At 39.1% G+C, this 26,727-nt stretch overlaps 3 protein-coding genes across 9 annotated transcripts in view; 1 reads left to right on the top strand and 2 right to left on the bottom strand.

The window, feature by feature from the left end:
- Positions 1 to 4,492, bottom strand: part of IFTAP (intraflagellar transport associated protein) — a 64,820-nt gene extending 60,328 nt beyond the window's left edge. For 2 of the 7 annotated variants that reach the window (XM_004050963.4, XM_019037687.3), the window contains exon 1: positions 4,348 to 4,492. The gene's annotated coding sequence lies outside the window, so the exon portion shown is untranslated. Of the gene's footprint in view, positions 1 to 4,024 lie in introns of all 7 variants that reach the window. The other 5 variants (XM_019037683.3, XM_019037688.3, XM_019037686.3 and 2 more) reach the window with 5 other exon arrangements.
- Positions 4,477 to 6,483, top strand: RAG2 (recombination activating 2). Its single transcript, XM_004050960.5, has one exon. It carries the CDS (start codon positions 4,770 to 4,772, stop codon positions 6,351 to 6,353), a length of 1,584 nt encoding a protein of 527 aa, XP_004051008.3. The 5' UTR covers positions 4,477 to 4,769; the 3' UTR covers positions 6,354 to 6,483.
- Positions 6,484 to 19,161: 12,678 nt separating this feature from the next.
- RAG1 (recombination activating 1) overlaps positions 19,162 to 26,727 on the bottom strand; it is a 63,463-nt gene continuing 55,897 nt past the window's right edge. Inside the window, exon 2 of the mRNA XM_055355540.2 lies at positions 19,162 to 25,631. Coding sequence (XP_055211515.2) covers positions 22,486 to 25,617 — 3,132 coding nt within the window. The 5' untranslated portion in view covers positions 25,618 to 25,631 and the 3' untranslated portion in view covers positions 19,162 to 22,485. The remainder of the gene's footprint in view (positions 25,632 to 26,727) is intronic.

The following is a 26,727-nucleotide window of genomic DNA, read 5'->3' as shown; positions in this document are numbered from 1 at the left end:
TCCTTGGCTGAACACTTTGCATACATTATCTCATTTAATCTTTTCCCGACAACTTTTTGAAGTAAATATTTCTATTATCCTCATTTCAGAGACAGAGAAACAGAGGCTTAAGGATTAAGATGACTCTACCTGAAAAACAGAGGCTTAAGGATTAAGATGACTCTACTACCTGAAAAATATCAGAGCTGGCAAAGAAAATCAGGTGAGCTTGACCCCAAAAGCCCATTTTCTTAATCATTACACTGTATTATTACTCAGTAGCTGCCTGATATAAAGTTGGTAGAGGGCCTCGAATAATTACAACTCCTTCCTTCTGAGTCTTGCATTAAAGAAAATGAGACCACAAAAGAGTACCTCAAAGTTAAAATGAATAGCACTGGTATTAGTGGGCTCTGCTTTAGGACAAATACTTTCTCATTTGATTCAAAATAGTGTTTATTTAAACCATAGAAACTATATGTATTTCTTCTGTGTTTTTCTAAAATGTTCTTAATTTTTAAAAATCAAGTTTTGACCAGATTTCTTTTTATCTGTACAAATAGTGAATTGTGTTGCCATTGTTGCTAGTAGTGAAAGAGTTAAATCCTGAGGGTACACCCTGTCGGGTATCTCCCTCAACCATCTAAAGAAAGAAAGAAAAAAAAAGGTCACAGTCAGTTACTCCCATTAGATCAGTGTTCATAAGAACATCTGTAGGCACACATACACACTCTCTTTATAGTCAGCCTTCTGCTTGCCACAGTCATAGTGGGCAGTCAGTGAATCTTCCCCAAGTGCTGACAATTAATACCTGGTTTAGCGGCAAAGATTCAGAGAGGCGTGAGCAGCCCCTCTGGCCTTCAGGTAGGTCTGATACCTTCATTTCTACCAAAGCTAAAAAATGGGAGCCTATGTTAGTAAACTTTAAGGGAATGAAGATGCCACACTTTGGCAGTGTGTTAGTCACAAGTGGATTTGGTGTCTAGATAGGGAAGGGATGAGTAGAATTTGGAAAATGTGGGGCTTTCTGTTCTCTGGCTGCTTCAGGGATTTAATTATTAGGCCTTTAGAGCACTATTATTAATCTTCGTACATAAATCGTTCTCTGGCCTAAGATAGGAAGGAAGACCTAATCCTGGTTTTACGGCCAGCAGAAATAAAATAATATATGCCTCAAACCTGATTAACAGTGCAAGATACTGTTATTCACACATTAAATGCCTGAAGTTACTTACATGAGGTTACTTGCTACTCTGGAGCAATCAAGAAAACATGGCCAGCATGGATCAGCAAGATTTAATGTTTCACAGTACAGTATCTTTCTTTGGAAAAGAAAAAGTCAGTTCAGGTATTGGGAACTATAAACCCAGACCTCATACTATGAGTCCTTTCATTATACTCAACTATGCCCTAGCATCAGAGAGAATAAATGAAAATCTCCCTGCTGAAGAATGTTAGCATGGGGTTGGGAAAATTGTATATATTTATTGGTCCTATATTTCTGTCCTTTACAAAGAATCTTTAATGTGTTGACCTTGAAGCCTCCCTCAGCTGAAGAACAGGATCTTATTCTTTTAAATCTGCCTGTTTTTATGTAGCCTATTAAAAGGAAAAGACTTCAGTAGGTTATTTTAGATATAGTATAATCATTTAAAAACTCTTTTTAAAAACCGAGGTGTGACTAATACAGTCATATTGAAACTATGGAAGAGATACAACAGTCTACTCCTGTGAAAAATATATTCAAATTGATAAAGCAAAATTTAGAAAACTAAATGTGGCAAAATAATGTGAAAACACTTTCAATGTTCCTGTTTATTCTTTCAATGCATACATCATCTGCTTAAAGTGAGTAATCTAAAAATTAATTACTCACACTTGAACCATGTTACAAGAGGAGGTAATTCATCTTAGCAATAAGAAACTTTACCACTGTTTTTAGGGCCTTGAAATTATGAAATGAGCCAAAAGCAGAGCATCAAAGGGAAAACAGGTCAAAAGCCCTGTTTCAAAAATCTTTAGGGGCCTAGACTAAGCTACAAAAATGGACAATCCTCCTTACGTCTTGCCCAAGAAAATGTTTCTGTGTAATCTACAATAATCATGTTTTCACTTACGAGAAGCCAAAATTCCTACAGCAACCTTAAAATGAAACCAAGGGGCGACAATGAAAACATTGCTTTAAAACAAGTGTTCTTGAAAAATCCCTTTGGATCTGGAATCCATTACCACTGTATGGCTTGCCTTGTATCTCAATAACAGTCATCACAGGTGTTTGAAACAAGCAGGCCTTGGCTTTGGTGTTCCCCCCACCCAAAATGGGACAACTCTCTGATCATAATCACTCAGGCTGAGTGTAATCACCTACAGTTTTCTGAAGTGAGGGTCAATAATGTCTCCTTTTAGTTTCTATGAATAGCATTTTTCATAGTTGCTCAGATGCCTTCTCTCATGTAGGCTTGGGTAGGCCATGATATAAATAAAACACTGCCCAGATTATTTTATAAGCAGGGCAGTTTGCTGAATGTACAACTGAGGGAGACAGGCTTGTTTTCATAACTTTGATAATAATCCTTCTGAGACACCATTTCCTTACCTGCTTTAATAACCCACCAGATAATTGTTGAAAGATCACCCCCTTACGAGTCTCCCAAGTAGACTGAAAATAATAACTACAAGAGATTATTTAGCAGTAAATTACAGCTGATCTACAGAAGTTCTTTAAAGCAAAAGAAAACAAAACAAAAAAAACTACCATCTCATTAGAGTGACCAGAGATTCTAAACAGTCCAAGGAATCTTTGCAGGAGGAATAAAGATAAATTAGATAAATTATAGTATCAATTAACATTTATTGAGTGTTTATGTGCCAGGCACTGTTCTATGTGATTTACACGTGCTATCCCATTTATTTCTCAAAACAGCCCAGTGAATAGATACCAAGATTATCCCCAGTTAGACAAAGGGTGACAAGAAGAATAAAATATTAACTATCATCTGTTAATAAATTAACTACTACCAGCACCCTCATCATATATGTTTATCCAATTCTTTTAGTTCAAATGTTTATCTGTCTATACCCACTGACCTGATTCCCATATCCTAAAGCCCCTTCTCATCCTCTCCAACCTTATCAACTGCCATTACTGGCAGGTGCGTATGCACTAGACCTTATTTCTGGTAAATTTTAAAATAATCATAACTATCGTCTACTATATGCAAATCCCTGTTCTAAGTACTTTACGTATATTCAACTATTAATCATAACTGACATCAATATATGAGGTTGGTAAAATTATTATCTCAGTTTTCGGATGAGGAAACTGAGGCACACAGAGGTTACATAACTTGTCCAAAGTCATGTAGTTAGTGGCAGAGCCAGGATTTGAATCCAGCCAGTAAGCATTCAGAGTCCACACTCAGCCATTGTTTACACTGCTTTTGAAGCATATTAAGAATTAACTCTTAAAAGTCAAGAAATCTGTGCTATGTTTTGTTTCCTTTAACATTTGGTGCACAGGACTTCACACTGCAAACACAGAGTGTATTCCACAACTCTCTAAGGTAAACAATAATAAAATAGAAATTTATCAAGCTTCCTTCATCTAGTAAATATTCTTTTTGTTGTAACACAAGTATGAAATCCTGAATAATTCAAACACTTCTATGCTTAGTCCCTGCTTACTTACTACAGAATTATTAAAGAATTACCCAAAAGTTCTTGGACTGGAAAGATGTGAAAAAGCCACTAACTCTATTTTCCTAGAATGAACATGAAAAGGAGATGTGTTTAGGAACCTTCTCTGCTTCCCTAAAAGAACCCTAAAAACAGTAGTAAAAACAGTGAAGAAAACAAAGGACCTTTAACGTGCACTCGTTAAAACCTAATAACTGTATTTCTATTACTAAATGTAGAAGTGGTAAAAATCTTTAACAGGCAATGTCTCCCCTGCACTCTAGGGATTCAAAGATCCATCTTTCGGTTCTGTAAGACAGTCACGGCTTTTGTAACCTCGGTGCCCCCTTCAACCTCCCGCCCCAAGCACCTCCAGGGTCGTCAGGGGTGTAGTTTTGAGTCGCGCTCCTAAGCATCCAGACAGGCAGGACACCGTAACGACATCTCTGCCGGGAGTCCCTTCAGACTGCGGTCTCCAGGTAACCGCACTCCAACAGAAGCAGTTGTGCTTCCTATCGGGTCACCTGTTCAAAAGTCCCCAGGAGAGGCTCCAGCAATACCAGGGTAGCGGTTTGCCCGACACCGCTCCGGGCGCTGCAGCCTTCCGGCAACCCGGACGTTGGGTCGGTGTCAGCCACTCTCACCTCCCATTCCCTAGTTTTCCTCCTTTGCTCCCATCTAGTCACTTCGCACCTTCGGCTAGTCTTTATTCACAGACACACTCCAGGAGTCCCCTCTCCCAGAGCAACAAAGACAGATTTCCAAAGCTACACATCCCAGAGAGAACGGATTCTTGGGAAATGTGGTTCTTTCAGCTGACGCATGGTGACTCTTTACGGAAAAGGACTACAATTCCCAGAAATCCTAGGGAGCATAGTCCGTGGCTAAAACATGTCCCAGCTCCTTGGATGGAATGGCAATAAAGGTTCTGTGACTCTTTACTGACCTAACTCCTTGGATTTTCCTCATTCAGTCCCACTGCAAGCGTGTGGGAGGACTTAAAAAAATGCTATTCACATGTGAAGGAATCTAAATACGATGATTATATGAAGCGATTTCTAAGTCATTTTATTTTATAATTCTTTCAGACAAATATCTACGTGCCATCAGAAACTATGTCTCTGCAGATGGTAACAGTCAGTAATAACATAGCCCTAATTCAGCCAGGCTTCTCGCTGATGAATTTTGATGGACAAGTTTTCTTCTTTGGACAAAAAGGCTGGCCCAAAAGATCCTGCCCCACTGGAGTTTTCCATCTGGATGTAAAGCATAACCATGTCAAACTGAAACCTACAATTTTCTCTAAGGATTCCTGCTACCTCCCTCCTCTTCGCTACCCAGCCACTTGCACATTCAAAAGCAGCTTGGAATCTGAAAAACATCAATACATCATCCATGGAGGGAAAACACCAAACAATGAGGTTTCAGATAAGATTTATGTCATGTCTATTGTTTGCAAGAACAACAAAAAGGTTACTTTTCGCTGCACAGAGAAAGACTTGGTAGGAGATGTTCCTGAAGCCAGATATGGTCATTCCATTAATGTGGTGTACAGCCGAGGGAAAAGTATGGGTGTTCTCTTTGGAGGACGCTCATACATGCCTTCTACCCACAGAACCACAGAAAAATGGAATAGTGTAGCTGACTGCCTGCCCCGTGTTTTCCTGGTGGATTTTGAATTTGGGTGTGCTACATCATACATTCTTCCAGAACTTCAGGATGGGCTATCTTTTCATGTCTCTATTGCCAAAAATGACACTATCTATATTTTAGGAGGACATTCACTTGCCAATAATATCCGGCCTGCCAACCTGTACAGAATAAGGGTTGATCTTCCCCTGGGTAGCCCAGCTGTGAATTGCACAGTCTTGCCAGGAGGAATCTCTGTCTCCAGTGCAATCCTGACTCAAACTAACAATGATGAATTTGTTATTGTTGGTGGCTATCAGCTTGAAAATCAAAAAAGAATGATCTGCAACTTCATCTCTTTAGAGGACAACAAGATAGAAATTCGTGAGATGGAGACCCCAGATTGGACCCCAGACATTAAGCACAGCAAGATATGGTTTGGAAGCAACATGGGAAATGGAACTGTTTTTCTTGGCATACCAGGAGACAATAAACAAGTTGTTTCAGAAGGATTCTATTTCTATATGTTGAAATGTGCTGAAGATGATACTAATGAAGAGCAGACAACATTCACAAACAGTCAAACATCAACGGAAGATCCAGGGGATTCCACTCCCTTTGAAGACTCCGAAGAATTTTGTTTCAGTGCAGAAGCAAATAGTTTTGATGGTGATGACGAATTTGACACCTATAATGAAGACGATGAAGAAGATGAGTCTGAGACAGGCTACTGGATTACATGCTGCCCTACTTGTGATGTGGATATCAACACTTGGGTACCATTCTATTCAACTGAGCTCAACAAACCTGCCATGATCTACTGCTCTCATGGGGATGGGCACTGGGTCCATGCTCAGTGCATGGATCTGGCAGAACGCACACTCATCCATCTGTCAGCAGGAAGCAACAAGTATTACTGCAATGAGCATGTGGAGATAGCAAGAGCTCTACACACTCCCCAAAGAGTCCTACCCTTAAAAAAGCCTCCAATGAAATCCCTCCGTAAAAAAGGTTCTGGAAAAATCTTGACTCCTGCCAAGAAATCCTTTCTTAGAAGGTTGTTTGATTAGTTTTGCAAAAGCCTTTCAGATTCAGGTGTATGGAATTTTTGAATCTATTTTTAAAATCATAACATTGATTTTAAAAATACATTTTTGTTTATTTAAAATGTCTATGTTTTCTTTTAGTTACATGAATTAAGGGCCAGAAAAACGTGTTTATAATGCAATAATAAATAAAGTCATTCTAGAACCTATACATTTTGAAAATATTTTACCCAAATACTCAATTTACTAATTTATTCTTCACTGAGGATTTCTGATCTGATTTTTTATTCAACAAACCTTAAACACTCAGAAGCAATAATAATCATCGAGGTATGTTTATATTTATTATATGAGTCTTGGTAACAAATAACCTATAGAGTGGTTATGACAAATTTAGCCAATAAAGAAATTAACACCCAAAAGAATTAAATTGATTATTTTGTGCAACATAACAATTTGGCAGTTGGCCAAAACTTAAAAGCAAGATCTACTACATCCCACATTAGTGTTCTTTATATACCTTCAAGCAACCCCTTGGATTATGCCCATGAACAAGTTAGTTTCTCATAGCTTTACAGATGTAGATATAAATATAAATATATGTATACATATAGATAGATAATGTTCTCCACTGACACGAAAGAAGAAATAAATAATCTACATCAAGTTTGACATGTTTTCCTGAATTATTTGTACGCATTTTCTTTAAGGATTTCCCCTCCCCATTATATGATGCATGAATGATGTGCCAAAGTCAGTCATTTGAACTAATTATTTGTGAGAATTTTCATGGAAAACTGGAGCCCATTGCTACTTAGTACTCTGGAAAAAGGAAGTGAGTAAGAATACAATAAGAAAGGGCCACCAAGTAAATCTCATGGAGAAGAATAATATTATTTCCCAAAATAATGTAAGTTTAAAGAATTTCATGACATTTACAGGCAGAAGATTTAAATGGAGGAAAAGAAATGTATTTGTGTGAGTGCGTGCGTGTGTGTGTGTGTGTGTGTGTAGTTAACATGTGGAGATTGCTGCCAGTGAATATTATAAAATCAGTGATCTTGCCAAGGTTTAATTAGACACTCGCTAGGATGAAACTAGTTAAAATGACTGTTAATTTTAAGGGTTCAAGACATCAGTTGATAACTAGATGACCTTAGAAACAAATGTCTTTCCTCCTGAAATATTTTCCGGAAAAAAAAAATTTTCTGGAAAAACCTTATCTTAAGAGCTTCAGCCACAGTTACAGTGAAGACTCTTACTCTTCACTGAAAGTCTACAGTGTGTAAGGTAAAACTAACAAATTTACGGGAAACATGAATTATGCAAGAGATGAAACGCTGGAGCACATGTTCTTCTGCTGAAAGTTCCATGTCCCCAGATACTGAAATTAACTTTGATAAACTGAATCATATTCACTCTGTTTCAATAATGTTGCTCACTGAATATTCCTGTTGAACAATTGTTGCACATTGATTTGATCTTTTGTTGTTTCCATCACCTATATAAAAATAATAAAATATAAAAATCTTCTGTTTATATTGATTTACTCTAATTATTAAGATATGTTACCTAAATAACGGCAAAATTAAACTAATTTTTTCAGGATCACTCCACTTTGATTTTTTTTTCTATTTGTTAGTAGAAAATGGCACAAGTTGGAGCGAAAATATCCTTGAGTCCAAAAGTGAAATTTCCCCAAGGAGTAGGTATATTCTCTCTTCTTGATTTGTCTGCAGTGATTTGGTGGCTAAAGAATTATTACCACATATTTATTTTGTAGCCAATGAGATCCAGATATGGTAATCTAAGTGATTCAGTTGTGAACTCACTGAGTTTCATAGTCAAACTCAGATCTCACCAGTATAGCTGCTTTTGGGGGAGGGTGTGTGTGTGTGTGTGTGTGTGTGTGTGTGTGTGTGTGTGTTTCAAGAGCATGCAGATTGGTTATACAGATTATATATTTGAGTACAATTAAGTCTTTTTTATGTCATCTCAGCAATCAGTTTATTTGATGTGACTTTAAGATAATGGTCACTGCTTTTCTAATAAGCTAATGCAAACATTCAAATGAGCCATGTTAGAAGAGCAGACACCTATTTCAACAATATTGCCTTTGCCTAAAATGTTTCAGGGACTCACATTTCGATCAATCACCTTCAGAATCCATGATTCATTCCCTTGAAGATGTTCAACAGCTGTACCTCTTTCTTCATTAAAGATGGATTTAATTTCTGGAAACAGACAAGTGTCATTTGAAATCTAGCAGAGTGAGATTTTCAGTATTACACTACCACTTTAGGTCAAAAACAAAGTGTGAATACAAGCTAACAAAATGGATTTTCTGATATGGCTTATGAATGGGTTTTAAAGGAAAGTCTCAAAATTGTTTGCACAAGACTACAGGAGTAGTATCAAGAAATAAGTATATGGCTTCCAAGGGTAATCATTTTAGGGGACTATACACATCTGTAAGTACAGGTGAGTTCAATGTGTTAGGGGAAAGGGAAAGTGTAAAGAAAAAGAAATTGTTATTCCAAAGGCTCTGGGGAGAGATGAAGCTTGTTACATTTGAAGAACTGAAAGGTCAGCCTTGTTAAAACACAGTAAACAAGTAGGGGTGGAATGGCATGAGCCCAGAGAGGCAGGCAGGGGCCAGGGATCCAATTTTTCATCAGCAAAATAAAATCATATTCTGCTCTGCCCATATAGTAAGCAGTTATAAGGGCCAAGCACATTATTATAAACTGAAAAATAATGTATACTCTTGTTATATTTGTGTTCAAAAACATAGTTTCATTATTCTCTATCATTGTGAAATAAATCCAGACACTCTGAGTAAAAATTATTTAAGAGGGTATTTGCCAGAGATTTTACCATAATAAACATACATAATACACATTCCAACTGACAAATACAAAATCTAGACGACACATCATCAAGGACTACACAAAAATATTTTAGGTAGCCTGAAGGGAAGAAGACTAATGGTCTTGAATTATGGTTAATAAGAGGATTAATAAAACAATCTAGATTAGAAGATATAATTGATGGTATGTGATCTCATCTTGCATTGAAAGTCGAATTATAAGATCAGATTTGTCAGAAATAATACTCTTTTTGGTAGACCATAAATTGATAAAACGAAGAACATGAAGTTTGGTAAAGAGATAAATCACTCATTTAGCATAGTATGAATGGTCCATTGACCTGTTCCCTCCTGGCTTATTTCTTAGCCCCACTACTCACTTCACACTTTATGCTCAATTTCCAAAATGCCAAAATGATAACACTCCTAGTGAGTACCCCTGGTTGTTTTAAACCCCAGGGCCTTTGAGCAAGCTGTTCCTTCTACAGAGAATACTTTCCGTCTTGCACTTTGCAGCTCCTGCTAATGCCCTGGTCCATCTGGCCCAGTTCTATTCACTCTTTACATCCTAGTTTAGATACCTCCTCCCTCTAGAAGCCTTCTCTGAACCCACTATCTTTTACAGCTTACATACTCAGGGTGCAAGAAATAAACCTGGCTGTATTTTTCTCTAACTCAGCTTACATTGTATTATGCATCTCTTTGACTGTATGCTGGAAATACAATTTCAACAATTTTAGAGTTCTACCTATTTTCACCCAACCTTTCATCCAAGTTCCAGGGAGAAATATAATGCTGAGTTGTCAGGAAAGCGGTGAGGAAGGGTGAAGTATCTGGTCCTTAGGGTCATCATTCCTCCTCATTAACTTCAGCTACAACATCCATTGCCATTATCAGACTTGGAGGATGATCCTGAATTGCAGCCCAGTCTTCACTGCAAGTCGCCCTTATGTCTAGCCCTCTCTATGCTGCTTTCTGGGTCTCTGGTGGGCTCACATGATGACAAGGAGATCATTTAGCCTCTTCCTTTCCCAGCATGGCCAAATGGTCTCTTTGGGACCATCTAGGAAATTGTCTATTTCTGTACCTTTCTTGGGCTCATCTTACTACTCTTGCAGCTTTCTGGACCACAGATTCTCGTCCGAACTATCACTGGCTAAACACACATCACTACCATTTCACCTCTGGATGTTACTGCTTTCCCGGGCCCTATCACGGAAGTAAGATGCACATCCTCACTGCTCCTGACTCCCAGAAACTAATCTGGGATTCCTATTGCTCTCCCCAACTCCACAGCTCAGCCCAAGGTATATTGTACAAAGAGTTCTTTTCCCTGGGACCCACATTGTCTACTCACTCCATCTTTGTCCCAAATTCACTTCTCAAAAATCTTTATCTAGGTATGGAAACAGTTTCTTGTCATCATGCTTACCAAATGCATATTTATTGCATGAAAGAATGAATACTGAATGACTGAGGGCATGACAGAATAGCTATTACTCATCAGATACTCTTCAAAACATAATGCTAATATTTTCCATTTCCCCATGAAGCATAGACTATTTTTTCTTTTTCTTTTTTTTCTTTTGCTTTCTTCTTTTTAGATTTCTTTTTTTTTTAGAGAGGGAGTATCACTCTGTCACACAAGGCTAGAGTTCAGTGGCACCATCATGGCTTTCTGCAACCTCTAACTCCTGGGCTCAAGAAATCCTCCTACCTCAGCTCCCGAGTAGCTAGAGCTTCAGGTGCATACCACCATACCCAGCTAATAGTTTTATTTTTTGCAGAGATGGGGTCTCCATATCTTCCCTAGGCTAATCTTGAACTTGTGGCCTCAAGCAATCCTCCTGTCTCAGACTCCCAAAGTACTAGGGTTATGGGAATAAGCCAATGCACCAGCTCCCAAAGCATAGACTTTTCACACTCAAATCTTGAATAAAAGAAAGATCTAGGAGGAAAACTAGTCAAGTACTATCTCACAGTATTATACAACACAGGGTCCATCACATCCTCCCTGGTACTGCTTCAACACCTTGTAATTATTTCTGTTGTTACACCTAAATGAGTAAAAAAGTACTACTTGGTAAGTATTCTAAGTGTCTGACTCTTCTAACCAACTATGCATTTCATGAGGACTAGAACAATGTTTTTTATAATTTTTATGTCAAGTACTTAATATAATGCCTGGTATACCTTAGGCAAAGTGTTGTTAAGCTGAATTGAATTAAATACATTACTGAGTTGCATCTGCCTTTTATTGTGAGTAACCAAAGTGACGTATCCTTTATCTAGCAGAACACTAATTATACTTTGTTACATTTGTTATAATTACTTATAACTTCTCTTTTCCTCCTCTTATCTCTTAATTCCATCATGACAGATATCTTAATTGTTTATTATTATTCAATCTCCAGTATCCAGCAGAGTGCCTAGTGCTAAATATACATGTGTTTATATAGATATTGCATAGATATGTATACACACACACACACACACACACACACATATATATATATATATATATACACAGAGAGAGAGAGAGAGAGTAAAAGCTTAAAGCAACTAAAGAAGCAAGGGATATGAGCTTAAATGAAACCAACAAACTTCTGGCTGACGGCAAAGGTAAGAACAGGAAAATATGTATTAGGATAATTAACACTAGCTGCTGTAACAAAAACTCTGAAACCCTTCAGGAAGTCGTTTAAAGTTTATTTCTTGCTCATGGAAAATCCAATGCAGGTGTTCTTATCAGGTTATTCACCTGAGTGACTCTCCTCCAAGATTTGTCTCAGGGATCCAGGCTTTTTCTGTTTGGCAACTCTACCATCTTTATCTCCATCATGTGTCCCCCAAGACTTCAGATACAAAAAGAAAAAAAGAAAGAAAGAGAAAGAGAAAATGTGGGGAAGGCACACTCACTTGTAAATGTTTCAGCCTGCAAATGATAAAATCATTTTCTCTGACTTTCATTGGCAAAAGCTAGTCACATGGCCCCACCTAGATGCAAGGAGGCTGGGAAATGTAGTTTAACTATGTGTCTATAAAAGGGAACTGTAAGTGACAAGCATTTAGCCAGCATCTGACACAGTATATATTTTAAACATCCCAACTGCAATAGCCCCATTTACCCTGAAATAGTAATGAAAGGTACCAGAATAGCTCTTGTAAGCTAAAACAAAAGTACATGCTGTGTGATATGGTTTGGCTGTGTCTGCACCCAAATCTCATCTTGAATCCCCATGTGTTATAGGAGGAACTGGTGGGAAGTAACTGAATCACAGGAGCAGGTCTTTCCCTTGCTTTTCTCATGATAGTGAATAAGTCTCATGAGATCTGATGGCTCTATAAGGTGGAGTTTCCCTGTACAAGCTCTCTTTTTGCTGCTGCCTTCCATGTAAGACAAGAATTGCTCCTGCTTGCCTTTCGCCTCGATTGTGAGGCCTCCCCAGTCTCATGGAACTGTAAGTCCATTAAATTCTTTTTCCTGTATAAATTATCCAGTCTCAGGTATGTCTTTATCAGCAGTGTCAAAATGGACTAATATACACACTGTGTATATTCATTGCCACTGCTTTTATTACCTTTTATTACCTTTTGCCTTTACGATTTAAACAATCTCCTAACTGGTCTCCCTGCCTTCACCTTGTCTCCTTCCAATCCTCTAACTGTACTGAGACCACAATGAACATTCAAAAATAAAAATCTGTTGTTTCACTGATGAAAACTCTTCAGTGCTTTCCCATCTTCCATGAGGAAAAAAAATCCAAATGTCTCACTAAGGCAAAATATGATTCTGTAGGCCCATCCTTCCCTCTACACACACACTGCTAGTACTCATTCTCTATCAATGCTGGAAATCCTCCACCTGAAAAGTCCTTCTCCTTGGTTAATAACTATCATCTTTCAAGATTTAGTTCTTCTCTGTAAAGCCTTTTGTTTAAAAAGTGTGGAATACTCACCTCTCTATCCAAACCATCTCTTTTTATAGCACCTGTCAACTTATAAACATTTATGTATATGCCTGATCTTCAAATAGAGAAGCTATTTGATAATGGGCTCCTTAAAAGAAAGAAAAGTTTCTTTCTCAGTTGCATGTTCTTAACAGAAGGCATAGCTTCTCATACATTATAGTTGCTCAATGAATGTTCATTGAATTAAATTAAGTTCACTCTATAGGGACTGAAATTTATTCACTTCTGCAGCTATTGTCTTACTATCTTTCTGATTCTTTAATACATGAAGGGGGAGCTGTGGAAATAAACTATATGTTCCAAATATCTTGATCAATTAAAATATCTCACAGAACTTGGAAATCAAAAGTACAGCAAAATTCACAGAAGGAGATGAGCTCTTAGGTTATATTTATTCTCCTTTCTGGTGAAAAGAGATCACACAGGATTAAAATAGATATCATGGTAAATTTTAATAGAATAGACAGCCATTGTAATACACAGTGACAAGAATTCCAAATTACTTACATGCCACAAAACTCCACTCTAGCATAGAATACTGCTTTTTGACTTGGACGTTACCATAGATGATAGCACATTTTTCAAACCTAATTCTGTCAAGAAACATCTAACATTGCACACTTACTTCTAAGAAAAGCAATTCTTCATCCTGTCTCCAGATATCAATCCAAAAAAATGTGTGTATTCACTTAAATCACAATTTGTGAGAATAGAAAAGTTATCAATACCAGTCCTTTTAAGAGGCTGGTTAAGAATAAAAATCCCCTGAATCCACGGCTCAATTCCTCTACCAGTAGGCTCATTCAGGGTATCCATCAGTAAGCATTTATTGAAAATCCAAGATTCACATTAAATATTATGAGAACTGCCAAAGAAATATAAAACATCAGACTCACCTTTAGTGAATCAATACTCTCACTATAGAATGGGGAAAAGGGGCAGGACAAGAGAGTTGTGGACAATAAAATAATAAACTCATAGCAATGGGTGACAAATTTGAAACTGTGTAGTCCAGGCTGTCCATGCAATAACAGTTCATTTTTCCTTTAACTTGGGATATACTGGGAAAATTAAGAAATTGGGCTAAAATATTTCTAAGTTACCTTTGTTTTCTTTTGCCCTGCTGAAGAGATGTTGTGACCAAGATAACTGGAAATGTAGAAAAGACTATTTGAAATGCTATGCAAAATGTATAGTGATAACGCAAAAGAGGTAGGGTTTGTGTGTGTGCAAAAGATGGATAATCATCAATTTTCTATTATGAAAATGTATTAGTTTCTTGAGGAAAAAGATGAAAAAATCTATGTGAGATTAGGTATTTATTTAGACATTGATCAGACCTTAGTATAAAAATAATTTGCAGGTCTTGGCCTCCAAGTAAGTTGGTATGTATTTTGCAATGGCACAAATATGTTGTCATCATCAAAAAGAAGAAAAAGATTATATAAAGGCCAAAAGGGGGAAAAAAGAAAATTTCCAAAGAAACAAGGAAAAAAGCCAGAGAAAGAAACACTGACTTCATTTTTAAAAATGAGGCTATCAAGGACTGCAGAACCTTCCTTCATCTCCTCCTGCCTCGAGTTAGGCACAGTCATCTAAAGTGAGACATGTGAATTAGGAGGCAGTGTATCATTGAAGAGAAAAAAAATGCTTGAAATTGCTACTCCGTCATTTAGATTTATATGCATAACACTTCTTAAACTTGGATCAATTCCCTCACACTTTATAGTTTCCGAAAGCATTTCACTTGTGCCCCACTGCTGGTGTGGTGTGGATCGACTCATGGCCTGCCTCAAACTCTTCAGTAGTTTTTCCATTTGCACTTCTGGTGGGACTCAAGTCCATTGGGTCCTGCATGATAAAACCTCTGCCTGATTCTCCAGAGCAGCGCCTCCCTCAGGCTGCTCCTGTGCACTTACCTTCCTTCAGGTCCTAAACACTGACAATTGCTCTCTCCTCACAGAGTCTTCCCACAGACTAAGTTTACTCCAGGTCTCTCACTCCAGGTAACCTACCTGACCTCACCCACTCATTCTCCCAGTCTCCACTGAAAAGTTCCTTCTTCCTAGATGCTTTCTCTGATACCGCAGGTTAAATTCTATTGTCCTATCATACTTCATAATGCACCTATTGTGCTCTGATCACGTTTAGTGTTTTTCCTTCATAACACCTACTAGTGTGTGGCTATGCATTTAGAGTCCTATTGTTGATTTGAAGTCTATCTCTCCCTAGCTGTTCGTGAGCAGAAACTGTCTATGCTCTTCACCACTGTATCTCCTGTGCCAAGCCCACATTGCCCATAGAAGGCATCTTACAAATATGTATTTAATATATAGGCTGAAGTAACTAGAAAGGGTGAGAAGGATGCAGACCTTACCTGGGTCTTAAAAGGTAAAAAGGTGCTACATTCTGAAAGGTAGAGATAGCACTCAAATATTCAAATATTTAAAAACCCAGGTCCAGAGGCCTCCAGCAGTGCTGCAAGTTACTTGCTGGATTGTGGAGTGATCCACAGTTCCTGAAAGATGGAGAAGGGCTGTGAGAGTAGCATAAGGGCACTTGGGTCTTGGGCCACAGGGCTATTTACCTACAAATACAAACATGTTTCAATATTTTTTTAAAAATGGTATAGCTGTAGAGAGACAGCCAGACTGAATCTCAGCCTTGACTGGAAGGGAGCTGGGAAGCCTCCAGTTAAGGTGGGTCTATGGCACTTAAAAATGTGTGGATGTGGCTCTGCCATTTTCTAGCTGAGATAAGCTTCAGTTATTTCAAGTGTAACATGGAGATAATAGGAGTATCCACTTCAAAAGGATCAAATAAGAAAATGTATGCAAAGTGGTTAGCAAAAAAAAGTTTGGAAAATGGTAGCTATTATTACTATTATTAAAAGCACTGACTAAAAGCACTTGGACTGTAGCCAGTTCTGCCATTTTCTGAGTGACCCTGAAAAGTCAACAACTCTGACCAAAATTTTGAGTGTATAAGTGATATTGTTAGGATGTTTGTTCCTCCAAATCTCACCTTGAAATGTAATCTCCAGTGTTGGAAGTGGAACCTGGTGAAAGGTGATTAGATCACAGGGACAGATCCCTCACGAATGGCTTGGTGCTGTCCTCATGATAATGAGCAAGTTCTTGCTCTAAAAGTTCATGCAAGATCTGGTTGTTTAAAGTGTGGAGCACCTTACTCTCACCCCTTGCTCCCACTTTCAGTATGTGACACCAGTGTCATGCTTTCTTTACAACCTGTAGAACTGTGAGCCAAATAAACCTCTTTTCTGTATAAATTATCAAGTCTCAGATATTTCTTTATAGCAATGCAAGAATGGCCACATACAGAAAATTGGTACCAAGCAGTGGGACATTGCTATAAAGATACCTGAAAAATGTGGAAGTGGCTTTGGAACTGGGTAACAGGCAAAGGTTAAAATTGGAAGAGCCTGGAGGGCTCAGAAGAAGATAGTAAGATGAGGAAAAGTTTGTAACTTATTAGAGACTGGTTAAATGGTTATGATCAAAATGCTGATAGAGATATGGACAGTGAAGGCCAGGGCTAATGAGGTCTCAGATGGAAATGAGGAAGTTACTAGGAACTGGAGTAAAGGTCACCTGTGTTATTCCTTAGCAAAGAGCTTGGCTGCATTGTGTCCACATCCTAGGGATCTGTGAAGGTTGAACTTAAGAGTGATGACTTAGGGTATCTAGTAGAAGAAATTTCTATGCAGCAAAGTATTTAAGATGTAGCCTGACTGCTTATAACAGCCTAAGATCAAATACAGGAGCAAAGGAATGACTTAAATTTGGAATTTATATTTAAAATGATAGCAGAATGTAAAAGTTTGAAAAATTTGCAGCTTGGCTTTGTGATAGAGGAGGAATTCAAGCAGCTACAGAGCAACCAGTGGCTAAAGAGATTAGCATGACTAAAAGGGAGCGAAGTGCTACTATCCAAGACAATGGGAAGGTCTTGAAGGCATTTCAGAGATCTTTGAGGCAACCCCTCCCATCACAGGCCCAGAGGCCTAGGAGGAAAGAATGGTTTCAGGGGCCAGCCCCAGGGCCCTGCTAACTTGCACAGCCTTTGGACACTGCTCTCTGCATTCAGGCCATTCAGCTCCAGCTTTGGCTCAAAGGGCCCCAGATACAGTTCAGGCTGCAGCTCCAGAGGGCACAGCCATAAGCCTTGGCAGCTTCCACATGGTTTTAAGCCTGCAGGTGCTCAGAATGCAGAAGAGAAGAAGGCTTGGCAGCTTCACCCTAGATTTCAGAGGATGTACAAGAAAACCTGGGTGCTAAAGCAAAAGCCTACTCTATGGGTGAGCACTTGCAGAGAGCCTCTGCTAGGAAAATGCAGAGGGGAAATGTGGGGTTGGAGGCCCTATACAAAGTCCCTACCAGGTTATTGCCTAGTGGAGCTGTGGGATGGGACCACCATCCTCTAGCCCCAAGAGTGGTATGGCTACCTGCAACTTGCAACCTCCACAGGGAAAAGCTGCAGTCACTCAACTCCAACCCTTGAGAGCAGCTGTGGGGGCTGCACCTTGCGCAGCCATAGGGGTGGAGCTGCCCAAGGCATTGGAAGTCCACCGCTTGCAGAAACATGCCTTGGATGTGGGACATGGTGTCAACAGACACTATTTTGGAGCTTTAAGGTTTAATGTATGCCCTTCTGGGTTTTGTGTGGGGCCTATTACTCCTTTCTTTTGGCCAATTCTACCTTTTGGAATGAGAATATCAATCCAGTGCCTGTACCACCATTGTATCTTGGAAGTCAATAATTGTTTTTTATTTTACAGGGTCAGGAAGAAATTTGCCTTGAGTCTCCAATGATGAGAATCTAGACTTAGGACTTCAGGACTTTTAAGTTGATACTTGGAATGAGTAAAGACTTTGGGGGACTGTTGGGAAGGGATGATTGTATTTTGCAATATGAGGAGAACATGAGATTTGGAAGGCCAGGGGCAGAATGCTATGCTTTGGATATTTGTCCTCTCCAATACCCATGTTGAAATGTAACCCCAATGTTGGAGGTCAGGACTGATGGGAGGTGATTGGATTGTGGGGGCAGATCCCTTATGGATGGCTTGGTACTATTCTCATGATAATGAGCAAGTTCTTGCTCAGCAAGTTTTACATGAGATGTGGTTGTGTAAAATTGTGTGGCACCTCCTCACCCATGTTCCCATTCTCGCCGTGTGATGCTCCTGCTTTCCTTTCCCTTTATGCCATGATTGTAGCTTTCTGAGGCCTCACCAGAAGGTGAATTAGATGCTAGCGCCATACTTACTGCAGAACTGTAAACCAATTAAACCTCTTTTCTTTATAAATTACCCAGTCTGATGTATTTATTTATAGTAATGCAAGAATGGCCTAACATAAGCCAGGTGTGGTGGCTCATGCCTGTAATCCCAGCACTTTGGAAGGCTGAGGCGGTTGGATCACGAGGTCAGGAGATTGAGACCATCCTGGCTAACATGGTGAAACCCCGTCTCTACTAAAAATTACAAAAAATTAGCCAGGCATGGTGGTGGGCACCTGTAGTCCCAGCTACTCAGGAGGCTGAGGCAGGAGAATGGCCTGAACCCAGGAGGTGGAGTTTGCAATGAGCCGAGATCCCACCACTGCACTCCAGCCTGGGCGACAAAGTGAGACTCTGTCTCAAAAAAGAAAAAAAAAAAAAAACAAAGAAAAAAGAATGGCCTAATACAATAAGTATGTGAATTTTCTGGAGAATAAGTCTGTATTTTCACCAGTCTCAAAAAAGTTAATAAACAAACAAAAAGATTTACTATTTATCCTATGTATCTGGGGGAAAAAATTGTTTCATCCTACATTAGGATAAATTTTACACATAATCATTATTCTATTGTCCTTTAATCCAAAGACCACCAAATTTATTCTGTATTTCTCTCAAAGTAAAAGACGTTAATTTTTAAATGCTGCACTCAATATTATTATTAATATTTGAATAGAAATTATAATACATACCATTTTCAAATCTTAAACTTTTATTTCAAATATTCAAACATAAAATTGCTGACAATAACCATAATATTAATGAATGGAAATATTAAAATATAAAAAGTATTGAAACTCATATTTCATTTTATTTGAAAACATTTGACATGGAAATACAGGTCCCCTGCATCAAATAAATCCATTGCATCCTGGTACCTGAATTTTCTCTGAAATAGAAAATAAAAGACTCTTGGAAGCCATTAAACAAAATGTAAGGTTATTTGTAAGAAAATAAACTGAAGTGCAATTCTACAAAACAAAAAATAATCACCAAAAATGATTTCTGAGGTATATTTATGTAGATTACTGTAGTTAAAATAAGAAAATGTAAAATGGGTACAATGTATCTACTCTTACTTAAAATCTTTTAACATCAAAAGAATACATCATCTGTCATACAATCACTGAAGACACACACATATCTGCAATCAAAAACCACCTGCATCCAAATAATGGTTTATTCCTCCCAACTACCACTGGCGCTTATATATCCTGCCCCTTATCTGTGTGGAATTTGAACTCCGTTTGATGTAATGCAAGACCCACACTCTCAACCAAAAAAATCTTTATCTTCTTCTATATCTTGTGGGAAAAAAATCTGAGGCAAAACTAAATTCCATTTCACCTGGGAGAAAAAGACATCTTTTTCTCCTCCTCTTGCTTCTCAGTTCATGTTTATTAATCCCAAGGTTCCTTTTGACCTCACCCACCAATCAGCAATTTTCATCAGCCATTATCACTGGTCCCTGCAATGCACCTGAGTGGCTTGGCAGGAAAACTTGTAGAATCAGGTTTCACAGGAGAAAAATACATTGCACTTCTGAAGTCCCAGTATATACTTCACACATACACACACAAATGCTCGATTCAGTGTGGTGAATTTCCCTGGAGTATGTAATTGCACTTGCAATAGGCATTTCTAAAAATAAAACTCTAGTATAAAACTAGGGTCTAGGATATTGCAATCTCAACAGTAAGGGCAAAAAACCATAGGCACCGTTTCTACATATTGAAATTCCTGCAGCCGGATGTTCCCAGGGTTTATCAAAATGTGATCTGATTAAGGGATTATTGGAAAGGTTGCGCTATAAATCATGCTCTTAGTCACATGCATTCAAAATAGTTCCTACAGTGTTAGAAAAGGATAATTTCATACTGGAAAGTATTTACAGTGCCACCAATAGAGTAAAAGAGTAGAAATGGGTAAAAAAATCTATAAACCAGCATGACCATGCTTCAGTAAATAGGATGATTATGTGAATTTAGCTGTTTATTAGTGCAGAGACATGCTGGAAGGATTAAGCAGGATGAAGGGAAAGGGTGGCTTAGTGGCCCATTCATTTCCAAAACAACAAAACCAAGAGTTTTCAAAAAAACTAATGTTAAAATATGTATATGTTTTTGACAACTAAATTAGAAATGACTTTGATATTCTGCATATAAAAAGCAAGGAAAACTGCTGTATTTTTTAATGAAAGATACTGAGTTCAATCCCTGAAGAAGCACCAAATACATACAATTAAAGATAATGTCACTGATGCACTTCTGACAACTAAATTATCAAGCTCTTTGATATACTGTGTATGAAGAGTAGCAATTATGGCCAATAAAATCAAAGGAAGAAAAAACTAATTAACACTAACATATCATTATGACTCACTAGCATATAAAATTCCATGCCTGCTCTACATTGCCAGCAACTGGCAAATCCCAAATTCCTAAGGATGCAGATAATAGTTTCCAAATAACTGGAGCCACAAGAGGGTTAGGGGGCCCTTTGGAGCTTTTGTGTTGCTTTCTTCTATCAAAAGAGCCAGAGCACACAAATGATTAAAAAACTTGCTTACCCCTGCCCCATAAAAATGTAATCCCAAGGTCATGTGCTATAGTGATTAGTTGTGAATCCTAAACAAATTCTGATACTACCTTATAAACATAGTGATTAATTTGTGGTGGAAAGAAGAGGGGCTTTGGAGACAAAAGGACTGTGTTAAATTTCCAAGCCAAGTATTTATTACCCCTAAATGACTTTGAGCAAATCATTTAAACCCCCATCAAATGGAGATAATAACAACACCTACTCCTCAGAATTGTTGTAAGGAAAAATGAGTGTGAAAACATTCCACAGTGGTAAAAAGCACTGTGTAAATGTTAACTCTTCTGCTGTACTGCGTTTGGACTCCATTTAAACTTAGCGGATGGAAAAATACAAGGTTATCCTGCTACACAATTCTGAATCCACTGAAAGTAAACTGATCATTATAGAAAGAATAACACATTGCAGAGGAGAGGACTCTATGAAACCTAGATTTAGAAAAATTGATTCAGGTTTCATTTGGAGAAAGTCTGGCAAAATGTTTTAGTAAGACATGAAATATATTTTTAGACATCAAGCTAACCTATATTTTTACAAGCCTCTGTGGCTTTAAGATTGTATGCAGAAGCTCTAAATTTGGAAACTCTAAATTACTTGAAATGAAAAAGTAAAAATAAAGAATCATACTTGGCTTCTGATAGCTAAGTAAACATATATTATCAGAAGATTTAATAACTAACTGTAGCTAACAGGTGTATTCTAAATTCATTGTTGAAAAATCCATGACAGCAGATGACCTCCTAAACTCTGAAGGTTACAATAGATACATAATTTAAACATAAAAAAGGACTGATTTTCTCAAAGTTGTCCTGATGTAAGATATTTATATAACGAAAGGGTAAATGCATTGAGAGCACTTTGTAAAGGTCATCATGCTGTACAAATGTAAGATATTATTAGAAAAATTTAAAAAGCTCTTTTGAATCTTATATAGCAAGCCAAGGTATGTAAAATTATAAAAATGAAGAATTATTCAAAAATGAAATAGAAGGCACTTATCATATCTCAATACAAAATATAATAAATCAAGGGGGAAAAAAATGAAAACCACAAGACCAATTTCTTTCCTGGCCTCACTGGCTGTTCTTTGACAACCTTGGCTTTGATTTTCATGACAGCTCCCCAACACACACAGATCTTTGCTCATCTCTGGTCCCCTGCAGTTACTCCTGTTCTGAGTTATTGAGCTTTTGGATAACTGATTTTTCCTGTTGCTTTTCAGAACTCACTAAAAGGCTCAAGCAATCAGCTCATCAGTTTCCATTCCTGACTTGAGAGCATCTGTAGCATCTTACTCCAACCTACCACCTCTTGGATGGTGAAGCCCCATACACAGCAGTAAAGGGTGCTAGGAGAAGCCCTCAATGCAACCCAGAGGGAAACTCAATTGCAAAAACCAACTCATAAGTGGTTGCCCTACTTAAAATTCCATTGAATCTTGGCTTTCCAGAGAGTCCTCTATGCCTAATGGGTCCCCTAAGCTTGCCTGAGGGTTCATGGTAAACCCAGAGGTTTTTAATGCATTATGAGCATTCATAAACTTCTGGAGGTATTTGGAGGTGTACAACCAGTGGTGTTTCAGGACATCTTCCATCTCATAGCATTTGGACTGCCTGGCATTCATTTTCCGGAAGCGCCTAAACAGTTTGTTACCAGACTCATTTCCCTCACTTGCCCATGCCCCAATGGAGCCATCCCTCTCAATAATTTCAGGAACATGTGCCAGGGTTTTGTGAAAATAATTGGTGATTTTTCCCTCATACCTATACTTGAACTTCGTAGAAAGGAGCTCAGCAAAACGCTGTGAATTGAAACTGTACTGGCAGAGGGATTCTGGGCACTCTTTAGCAGGGCATGATGACCGCCATACTGGTTTCATCTTCAGGTAAAGATCCATCAGCTCCCTCAGAGCCTCGTGCCTCTCCTCAGAAGGAATCAACTCACAAACTGCATCCACAGTCTCTTTGGTCATGAGCTTCCTGGCAAAGTTGCCATTCATCCTCATGATTGGTTTGAGGTTCATCTTCTTCCGGAGATGCTTGTCCAGTGTGGCCTGCCACCTTTTCCTTTCCTCTTTGGAAGCATTGGGATTCTTATACACTTCCCCTATCTCTAGCTGGAAGATCTTGTAGAACTCAGCTGCATTGCCAATGTCACAGTGGAGTGCATCTATGGAAGGGACTGTCTCAATGAAAGGTTTAGCTGAGACCCCTTTCACCCGATCCCGCAGTTCTTCCACAGACTCATGGTAAGGGTTGGAACGCCAGACCTCATAACGTTCCAGGTTCTCAGCGTGGCTTCTGGTTATAGAGTGGAAGACAAGATTTTGAGAGGCTTCCAGACGGGTGGCATCACAAAGAGTACAAATGTAGACTGAGCCAGAAGCCTCAAGGCCTTCCACTTCCCGCACAAGTTTTTCATCATAGCCGGTGCCCCTGAAGATGAACCTGAAAGTCCGGAGAATGCCTCCCAGCTCAAGCATTAATTCACTGCTCTTCATGGCCTCCCTCTCAGCAATGAGAGGACTCAGGATGGCAGTCAGCGTCTCGTGGTCAGACTCATCTGCCAGCATAAGGCACAATGGCTTGCAACACAGTTCAGAGTTAGGTTTGGCTTCTTCAAATACTTTCACATTCTGAGAGCTGTGGGCAATAGTAATTTTCATGATTGTGAATGAAAAACGGACTGCCTTTTCTGGAACTACAGGCCCACTCCCATGCTTCTCACTCACGTCTCCCATTCCATCACAAGACTCCTTCACCACCACAGTGAAGGGGCCATTCAGGTAATCATCAAGGTCTTGGGATCTCATGCCTTCCAAGATGTCTTCTTCCATGTCCATCAAAGCAGACACCAAAGCTGAATCATAGCGGAACCTCTTTGCAATGGTGTCCACTGGGTAATCATCCACAGAGGATGATAGTCCAGACAGCCCATCAATAATGCCAACATCAGTGCTGGAAGACACATTCTTCAGAGGTGGCTGCCACTCAAAGTGGTGGTAGCCTGGCAGAAGTACCTTCTCAGCATTCCGAAGGGCATGCAAAGGCTGAAAAATCTGTCTCCCTGTGATGGCTTTCACAGTCCTGTACATCTTGTGGTACTGACTGCAGCTGAGGAAGGTGTTGACACGGATGGCCAAGCAAACAGCTGGCTGCAGGCCAGAGCCCTTTCCCTGCATGATGGCCTCCAGCTCATCAGCTTGCCTGTGCTCATTCCTCGCCCTCAGAGCCAGCAGGAACAAGGTCATGCACACGGACTTCACATCTCCACCTTCTTCTTTGTCAGCAAAGGCTTTGACTTGCAGCTTGAGCTCCCTCAGCCGGTGCTTCTGAGCTCTCCGAGTCAGCGACAGAAGATGTTGGCGGGGCCGGCCCCCTTTATTAATGTGCACAAAAGTCTCTTTTGATTCCTTGTGACTTGAGATGTGGTGATTATATTTTTCCAAACTGACCTCCTCATTGCACTCTTTTGCTGGACATTTCACCATCAGGGAATTCAAGATGCTCAGAAAGGACTTCACTGGACTCTCCAGGTCAGTAGGGAAGCATGGATATCGGCAAGAGGGACAATAGCTGCCCATGACTTTGAGGCATCTGAGAATGCAGACCCGGCAAAAGACATGCTTACAGTTGGTCTCCACAGGGTCTGCCAGAATGTGTTCACAGATCTGGCAGGAGATGGATTTCACAAAGTGCTCCGGGAAGTCCACTGCAAGGAGCTTGGTACTAAGATGTATCTTACTGCAGTTGGCGATCTTCTTCATGACATCCTTGCTGCTGATCCTTGCCTGAGCTCTTCTCTTGCGCTGACGGGCTCGTCTTGCTTGGTCAAGCACAGTTTTGAGTTTTTTGCTGAGCTGCAAGTTTGGCTGAAGACTCTTCCTCTTGAGTCCCCGACAGGCAGTGTTGCAGATGTCACAGGATGGTGTGTGGGGGTGCCACTCCATGGTCACGTTCCTCGGGAAGTAAACCTCACATGGGGCACTGCTAAACTTCCTGTGCATGATGCTCCAGCAGTTATGGCAGAACTCAGTGGGGTGGATCGAGTCAACATCTGCCTTCACATCGATCCGGAAAACCTTGGCAATGAGGTCCGGCCAGGAAGTAGCTCTCTTTTCCTTCTTTCGTAAAAGGCCTAGGGTTTTACCATCCACAGGACCATGGACTGGATATCTCCTGTTGTGCTCATCAGTTCTAAAAGAATTCCCACAGATGCGGCAGAGATGTCGAAGGTTGGCTTGATGGATCGCTTTGCCTCTTGCTTTCCCGTTGTCGTGAAATTTCTTTGAAAACTTAGGGTGGGCTTTTAACAATGGCTGAGTTGGGACTGGCTTCTGACCATCAGCCTTGTCCAGGACTGCTGGAGATTGCTCCAGAGAGGGTTTCCCCTCAAAGGAATCCTTCTTTTCCTTTTGAGCTTCTTCAGGTGTCTTTTCAAAGGATCTCACCCGGAACAGCTTAAATTTCCATTCTGAAAATTTAATATGTGGGTGCTGAATTTCACCTGGGGTAGAACTGAGTCCCAAGATGGGTGGGAAAGAGGCTGCCATGCTGGCTGAGGTACCTGAGAACAATGAAAACAAGTCATATTAAGACCAATATCAATATCCCACTGATGCATCTTATAAATAATAAAAATAAATACATTCAATTATTTATTCATGTATTCCAAAAGATATGTATTAAATCTTCTACCTTAATATATCATGTTAGGTGCTGATCATAGAGTTATTTCCTCTTCTGACAGTGTTTATGGTTACTTATACCTGTTACACACATATAAGTGTTTAAATATATACATGTAAAGTTTTATTTCCTTCCACAAAAACCTTAAGGTCTTTAAGGACAGAATCTTTGATTCATCTTTGCCTCCCCAAGGGTCCCAGTATACATTAGGTGCTCAATAGTTATTTGTTCAGTAAATGGAAAGATAAACAGGCTACTAAAATCAAAGAAAAGTAATATTTTCCACATTGTATTAGCCTCATTGTACTAGCTGGACAATGTATTTCCAGCTTTTTAAAGCAGTCTTCCAGGAGGTTGGTTGTTTATTTCTTCCAAATGGGTCATAAAAGGATGATAAAGCTGCAAACCCAAAGAAACTAATTATTCACTACTTGAAAGGATGAAGTGAATTTTGAGCTTTATGAATGCAAACTAATAATAAGTATCATGGAAAGTAATTATGCTTACAATTTTAATTAGTGAATGCTGTTGTAAATTATAAGGCTGCGTCTACATGAGAAACAAAAAACACGGAACTCTAAACCTGCAACAAACCTGAGTGTACATAGACTGAGATTCTAAGGGACTTTTAAGATGAAAAATTCACATGGTTTCAGATAAAACTCACACAGGTCATCCTGAAAGTCATTGTTGGTCGATGGTCATTAGCACTATAGTTTGTAACATAATAAGAAGAGGTGGGAGTAATGTTTCTCTTCTGGTAAAAAACATTGGCAATTACATATGCCAGGAAACCCGACTGATTTGAGTTGTAATGCACAGATCGCTAGCGATGCAGAAAAAAAGTCTAACAATGCCATGTGAAGTGTACTCTCTAGACCCAATTAGATCAATCTTTCCCAAATTACTTAATACATAATTGGAAAAAGAGCAACTGTATTTTCAGTCCATCATCCCATCCACCTATCTCAAAT

This window comes from Gorilla gorilla, chromosome 9 (assembly GCF_029281585.2).
Source record: "Gorilla gorilla gorilla isolate KB3781 chromosome 9, NHGRI_mGorGor1-v2.1_pri, whole genome shotgun sequence".
Lineage (NCBI taxonomy): Eukaryota > Metazoa > Chordata > Mammalia > Primates > Hominidae > Gorilla > Gorilla gorilla.
This window is presented reverse-complemented; position numbering and strand designations above follow the sequence as displayed.